At 41.0% G+C, this 7951-nt stretch overlaps 1 protein-coding gene across 4 annotated transcripts in view; it reads left to right on the top strand.

The window, feature by feature from the left end:
* The window catches only part of csnk1g2b (casein kinase 1, gamma 2b), a 110904-nt gene extending 109182 nt beyond the window's left edge, over nucleotides 1-1722 (top strand). For all 4 annotated transcript variants that reach the window (XM_037697981.1, XM_037697979.1, XM_037697980.1 and 1 more), the window contains one exon: nucleotides 900-1722. In XM_037697981.1, coding sequence (XP_037553909.1) covers nucleotides 900-954 — 55 coding nt within the window. In that variant the 3' untranslated portion in view covers nucleotides 955-1722. The remainder of the gene's footprint in view (nucleotides 1-899) is intronic.
* The last annotated feature ends 6229 nt before the right edge of the window (nucleotides 1723-7951 follow it).

Raw genomic sequence — 7951 nt, 5'->3', positions numbered from 1 at the left:
ATATATATATATATATATATATATATATACAAAGTAAGTTAATAACATTAATTATCTGAGCAGCAGGCTGTTATGAATTTATCTCCCAACACAGACACTCATCTTGAGCAAGAATGAAGGCGACAGGGGAAAGAAAAAACTCCCTCGTTAGGAAGAAACCTTTAGTAGAACCAGGCTCAGGACAAGCGGCATCTGTTTTGACCGGCTGGGTTTGAGAGGAACTGGGTGGAAGAATAGATACACAATGGCAGGTCAAGAATCACATGTTAAGACAGAAATAATTGCAAATGAAAACTATTCAATTTTAACAATTTGTTTAACCTCCTAGGACCTGGCATCCACATATGCAAGAATTCAGGTCTTAGGAGGTTAAGGAAATTAGGTCAATTTGTCCTCTAGTATTCTAAGCCTATAGCATCAGAACAAGCCAACGCTAACTATAGGATTTATCAAAAAGGAAAATCTTAAAACTGGACAATGTGTCAGTTTTATAGACAGAAACTGGAAGTTGATTCCACAAGAGAGGAGTCTGATATCTGAAAGATCTTCCTCCCATTCTGCTTTTGGAAACTCTAGGAACCACAAGTAAACCTGCAGTCTGAAGGTCTGTTAGGAAAATATGAAACAGTAAGATCTCGAACTTAAGATGGATCTAGGTTGTTGAGAGCTTTGTAGGTTCGAAGATTTAGCAAACAGAAAAAATAAGAAAATAAAGGAAACAAATCCTGGCTTCCTGAAAGTAAAACGTGAAAATGAGTTTGACTCCAGATGTGGAGCACTTACGTAGTTTGTAAACACGCAGTGGATCTTGCTGTTGACTCTCAGCCCAAACAGCTGAAGCTCTGAATCCATCTGATGTGTTCAGACCTCCTGAACGTCATTGTTTCTTTTCTCTGCAGGTGCTGTTGTTTCTTCAAGAGGAGAAAGAGGAAAGCTCTCCAGAGGCACAAGTGAAGGAAGAAAATAAAGAGAACTTGAAACATTGTGGTCACTGTCAAGTTTTAAATGAAAGCAACTACACGACCCCCCCACCACCCCCCCATCATCCTCAAAGGCCCTTCTCTCTTTCCAGCTCCTCTCACCGTCTTCCCCTCCACTCGTCACCACGTACCTCCCTCTTCTCGCTCTTGTCTTTCTCCTTCTGTTTCCCCCAGCTGCCGCCGAGTCGAAGGAATGTCGCAGACCTACTGAACTTTACAAGAGACTCCTCGATTCTTTTCTCGATGAAAAAAAATAAACCTTGCATTACAACAGGGAGGGGGCGGGGGCTTGAGGCGAAGTATAAAAGCTGTAACCATGAAACTCGAATACCGTGGCGTGAGCATGAAAAAAGAAGCAGTCGTATAGTAGATTCCACGCAGAACGTGCGTTGTTGGAGCAGTCTGCTGTTCGTCAGGGGAACCCGTTCGAAGTGGGCGGAGTGAACGAAATCCGCTCTGTAGGAAAACGTTGATTTTTATTTTGAATTTTCGGTGTTTTGGGATCAAGGTGAAGTTTGCTGATGTTACATCCGAGAGACACAGGAAGCATTTCATCTATAAAACAGAACTTGGAAGATTTTTATGTACCCCCTTTTTTTTTTTGTTTTGTTTCTTTTTTTTTTTAAGCAAATCCTCAGTTTTCAAAGTCAAACCCCTGCATTGAAAACTTTATTTTCATGTCGTAGTGTTCTGGAGTTCGATTCTTTTTCTCATTTTGGTTTTCTTTTTGTTTTTCAACATGGTCTTTGTAGCACAGTCACTGGCCTCAGGTACTGTGGAAGAAATGAGAGAAACGGATATTAAGCTCTCTTATTTTTATTGCACTTTTGAGTGGGGGGGGGGGGGGCATTTACAGTGGAAAAACTTTAGGTTTAAAATTAACAGTTAAGCAAACGACTTAATAAAGACTGATCTAGGAGGAGTCCTTCAACGCTTATATCTGAGTTATGGCTGAAAAATGATTTACATGAAAAAGAAAAGGAGAAAAAAAAAGTCTTGATTTTTATTTCTTACATCTAAATAATTTACCAGGAAATCATAGTTTGTGCCTTTTTAAGTAAAATGTTTAAAGCTCAAGTGAGTGTCCCGCTACGACGTTTTATCTAATCCGACCCAAATGCTCAGTGGATTATTGTGTGTCTGTGTGTGGGGGATGTGTGTGGGTGTTTGCTAATCCACAAGTTGTAAGCAAATCTGTGAACTACACATCCCTTCTCTCGTGAATCTTCCTCCTCGAGCTGCTGGGAAGGGACATCTGTAAGGCGGTGGCGTTTTGGTCTGGCAGGAGGCTTGGACGGTGTGAGTGTGTGTATGCGTGTGTGTGTTTCCAGCTCAAAGAGATCTAACGCACACACACAAAAAAAGCCCAAATCTGTTCAAAGTTGTGTGTTATTTCATCTGGATGTCACCAAGAGATGAGAAGTTCAGAGCTTTATTTGTTTTAAGTGTCTCTGACATGGCTGAGGTCCTGTTTCTGTTCAAATTGTACAAGATTAGTAAACCTATTTTTATGCTTTGAGCGCCTTTGTGCTGCAAACAGATGTAGTTTTATGCCGTTAAATGCTTTCTTTTCTTTCTTTTTTTGGTCCCCCACAGTGTCTAACAGTTTGCTGCAGTGTTTTCATAATGCCTAAATCCCCCCCCCCCCCCCCCCCCAGGAGCTTGTTGAAGATGAAAAATCACTAATTTTACATCCCTGAAGTATTGAACAGATGCAAGAGATTGAATTTGTTTTTTCCAAGTCATCACCTCCGGCTCAACCAGAATTTTCTTAAAACTCCTTAACTGAAGACATCTTCGTCTCATTGTTTTGTTTGTAGAAGTTCGTCTTGATGTACAAGTGCTCGTTTAAAACCCCACCTGAGCCCACCTTTTCTTGAACCGATTACCAAACAGGCCCAGAGAGTCTGTGCTTAAATCTTAAACAAAACAAAAAAAAGGATGCACAAAACGACCCCAAAGACAGCAGAAAGTGTCCACAATGTGTGAAATTATGGGTCATAAATGTAACGTTATCTAGATGCGGTAGAGAAATAGCAGAAACTGTAAAAACTGCAACAATCACGTGTTTAATTTTAATATTTTGTCTTAATTTGTGTCCATTTCAGATGCTAATTGGAACTGGGAGCCCATTCATTCATATTCTGTCCAGGATTATAATTCTGTTTTACTTTTAGATTAATTTATTGCAAGTAAGTACAAATTGATAATTCAGCTCCCAGCTGTGAGGAGAACATTAAAGTCTGGATGTTCTGGTGAAAAGTAGGAGCTGGTTGCCGTTACTGGAAATTTTTAAAAACACACAAAACTCGTGAAGCCCCTACGACCTCATTTGGCTTTTTCACAGTTTTAGCAGCTTTTTTTTAATTCAGAAAATATTTACGTTCTCATTTGAACCCATCTGCTTTGAAGTGAGCAGGACAATTTGCTCCTCTAAGCAGGTTTTAGAGGACCAAAGAAGTAACTGAATGCCATTCATAGCTACGACTTAGACGATATGAGGCGTGTACACTGCAGAGCTTTCTGTTCGTCGCTCTTCAATAACACAACCGCAGATGTTTGGAGGAGGAGGGCTGTGGAGACTCCGGCGCGCCTTTTTTTTTTTAAGCATTCAAGGCATCCCTGGATCCAACGCGCCTTTTAACAGCAGGGAGCCCTTGTTGGCGCATCAAACTGGTTCATCTGAGCAGGGAGACCCCGGCTTCATGACACTGCATTTATTATGTGATTTCTAACTGGGGGGAGAGTTCTGGAGATGTTCAGACCAGTGTTGAACTGTGCTTCTGCTCTACGTCTCTTGGTGTAACTCTTTGCAACATGTATTTGTAAATATGACGACGACAGATCTCTAATTGTGAATAAAGGAAGTTTTATCACAGCCTGTGCCCGCTGAGCGGTCTTTGTCAGTCTGCAGGCTCTCAGGGATTCTCAAACTTTTTGGGTTCAGGGACCCCTTACAGGGGAGAAAAGATTTCAGGGACCCCAGTTTGAGAACCACTGTCCTAGACCACCTGCAAGAGGAAAATCCTGCACCTGTTGTGCAAATATCAAGCATAAATAGGTGTTTTTATGTGTGTTCAAACAGCAGAGCAGAAAAGACTAGAAAGTTCCTGGAGAAACTGACGGGGACTGCCACGTTGTTGCCAATATAAAATTTTGATTTGACAACCCGAAAGCTGCAGCCTTAGTCAGCTGAATGCTTTTGGCTTAGAGGGACAAGCCAACTATTTAAAGCAGTGGTTCCCTAACACTGCTCCTTGAGGAACACCATCATGCATGGTTTAGTTGCTGCACTGCTCCAACACACCTGATTTGAATGAACGGGTGATTAATAAGCTTCTGCAGAACTCGAGGAAGTTGATCAGTGAATCAAGGTGTGTTAAAGCAGAGAAACGACTAAAACAAGCAGGATGGTGTTCCTCAAGGACCAGGGTTAGGAACCACTGCTTTAAAGGGAAACAAATATTTAGCTAAAAGGTCATCCTCAAAAAATGTTTCCCCATTATACCACACACAGATATGAAAGGGACACTGAAAATGTTTTAAAAATTATGCAGTAACTCAAGTGAACATTTCTTGTGGTTTGGTTGCACATTATCTGTTTATAGTGAAAAATATAATGGGCTGCAGCTTGACCATATGTTTATAATTGGCTACTTGACAGGATATTTTCACTTTTGAAAATAAAAAGTCTCAAATACACTTTATAGTGATATTAACCCATAGTTTTTGTAACTTTTCCACTGAAACGCGATATAAAATGGATGATCCAACATTTTTCAGGCGGATCATCTGGACGGTTTCTTTTTTGTGCTGAAACTTTTCACCTTCCATCCAGAGGCTTCCAATGGGGTTAATGTGCTTGATGAAGCCTTCCGGATGGAAGGTAAAACGTTTCAGCACAAAAAAAGAAACCGTCCAGATGACCTGACTGAAAACTGTTGGATTGTATACCTGGATATCATGGACTTTGTTGTTATAAAACGAATGAATTATCACTTTAAGGCTCTAGCTGGAAATAATGGGACATTTAAACTATTAATTTAATCCTTAATAAAATAACAGATGTCCACTCTAAGCCCCGCTTTGTTGATGGAGTCAACCAAACTGTTGTTTCATCAAACACGTGCTAGCCGCCTCTCGGTCACCATGGCAACCGCTGTGTTATCCAGCGACCGCGGCCCGTGACGGACACGAAGCGTTGGTTCTCCGCGGTGTTCTGTTCGTGGTTCTGCTCTGTTCGTGTTCTTGGCGGAAGCTGAACGATGGCAGCTCCGGAGGGAAACAACAGCTCGGCTCAGGCCGCAAACTTCAAGGCTTTCCTGATGAAAGAGGGCGCGAGGAGCGGCCAGAACCTGTAAGTAGCTACCGCCATGGTTCCGTGTGGAGATCACATCCGGGTCACTGGGTTGAGTCCCCTCCGCTGGCAAAGCGAAAAAACAACAACACAAATAAACAAAACAAAAATCTGTTCGCCTCCACATTAACCCATTGAACGTCCCTTTTAATTTGTGACAGTGCCAGGGGCGTCAGAAGCATTTGTAATGGGGGGGGGATGGCACACTTGGGGGGGGTGTCTATGTGTCCACCAGAAATTTTGAATAAAGTAAATGTAATTTCCTGCATTCTGGTGTATTTTAACAGGTTGTTAAACGTGTACGTAAATTACCTACATATGTAAACACTCGATTCAATAATTATTTTAGAGACGCCTCATTCAACTAGCATGTGACAAACTCAAAGCCCGGGGGGCCAAATGTGGCCCTCGTTGACATCTTATCTGGCCCCCAAGTTGATATTTTAAACGTAAAATACTTTAAGCACTTTACTTTTTTCAGTAATCTTTGATGCTGATGTCAAAAGTGTAACAGAGAATGTGACCAATCAAGCTTTTGTTGAGGAACCAAGAAAAGATGTTTGTATCTAACTTGAGTTAACGTAGATTCTGAAACTGGCCCATAGTTTGAAAAAGGTTTAATTTTAGCCACCTTTGGTAAGTGAGTTTGTCACCCCTATATGCATCATCCTGTTTTTAAATTCACTCATATGGCTAAGATAATGAAATTAATGTGACACATTTTATCACAAACGGTGACTTTGGGGGTGCACTTCACTTTTATTTAGTTTATTTTTGATTTTGTTTTATTTGTAAATGCAACATGCCATTGCACTAAGCAATAGTGAAACTCAACTGCATGTTTAAAAATCAGAATATTAACTTTACAAAGTCAAAACCAAAAGTCAACGTTTGTTTATTTGTCATACGCACCACATGTGGTACATGTTATGGAACAAAATTATGTACACTGGGTCCCAGCTACATCCAACAAAAGTATAAAATGTAAAAGAAAAACGGTAATTAGATCTAAGATATGAACTAAGAAAAACGTTAAACCAAAAATATGCTAAGCACTAATAGTACAAAAGCAATACAGCGAACAGTGGCACGAGCATGAGTCTGTGTGAGCAGATGAGTACGAATGAACATTTAGATAACCACAACAGTGAATTTAGGGGGGCATTTTACTTTTTTTGGTTTAACGATGGGTCTTCACAACAAATATCACATAGCATTGTGCAGCTTTCACAACACAAAATTACTCTGTGCCAAGCAAGTGACACAACGCTCATTTTTCCTCATGAGAGTGAGGGTGAGGGACTTCACGGAGCAGAACATCCTCTGAGGGTTCTCTCTGAATGCAAACCCTAGCATTTTGTTTTTTTATTATTATTATTATTCCAGCTATGAGCACCTTACCCGCATTCTGACGAAGGTGATGGATGAGCATCCTGACGATGCCGTGGATGTGCTTGACGCATTGAGTCACGATGTGAAGCAGCGTGTGTTTAAAGGGGTGCAGATGCCCCTGAGAAACGTCTCACTCCCTTCAGCTGCTGAGCTGCTGGCTGAGAAGCAGCGCCTGCTGTTCACTGCAACAGACGACCCGGTCCAGGAAACAGAAATGGTCAGTCTACTGATCTGCACAGTGTTTGTGAAATGACTCCTGTCTCATCTGGTTTGTGGGTCTGTTTGTTGGAGTCCAGATGGGGTCAGTTCTTCAGAACCTGAACGAGGTGGCCTTTTACCTGGAGCAGGCTGGAGTGGGACTGGGTCGAGAGGAAACGCAGAGGATTTTTCTTGCACTCAAGCATCTTGTTGAGTCTCATGCGCTGATGCACTGCCGACTGTGGGGAAAGATTCTGGGGACGGAGAGAAACTACATCATTGCTGAAGCTGTGGATGCAGACGAGGAGGAGGAGCTGGAGCAGGGTGCTGAAGAAGCTCCTGAGGAGGAGAAGAAGGCTGAAGTCAAGGAGGTGAGGAAGAGGAAATGGTGTTTCTGGCACATTCAAGCTTTAGATGGAGTTTTACAAGTCACATTTGATACTTTTTCCTCATCGTTTTTAATTCTTTCTCAGTAATGTGTTGAACTTTGAATTCGATGAGCACCTCATTGGGTTTGAGAAGAAGTAATCAGTCTGAGTTTAAAACGCATTAACAAAAATATCACAAGAATCATTTAGGCTCCACAATTAAACCTAATAAAGAATCTTTTTTTAATAACAACCTGCCTTCAACTTGGTTTAACCTGCAGCCCTGGTCGTCTGATCCAATGGTCTCCTGAGGATTCATCTACATCATGTCCCTCATGCTGTTTGGACTTTTTCTCTTCCTGTAACTTTCTGCAGAGATATGACTCCAGAGCTGCATAAACAACCTGTTGCTGTTTGTGTGAGCTCTGATTCAGCATTCAAACAGTTGTTCTCTTTTTCCTGTACATTTAATTTAACTACTTCTGCATACTTTGTGCTGTTATTTATCCACACATCAAGTTGTTCACCTCATTCTGGAGCTGGGTTCTATGACGTTTGATTTTTGTAACTTTTAAACTTTACAAAATATTTATCCAGATCAATTATCGTTATATATATATATTTTTTTTTAATATATATATATATATATATATATA

This window comes from Nematolebias whitei, chromosome 3, assembly GCF_014905685.2.
Source record: "Nematolebias whitei isolate Nwh7 chromosome 3, NemWhi1, whole genome shotgun sequence".
In the NCBI taxonomy this organism is placed as follows: domain Eukaryota; kingdom Metazoa; phylum Chordata; class Actinopteri; order Cyprinodontiformes; family Rivulidae; genus Nematolebias; species Nematolebias whitei.
Note: the sequence above shows the minus strand (reverse complement) of the source record. Positions and strands in the feature narration are given on the sequence as shown.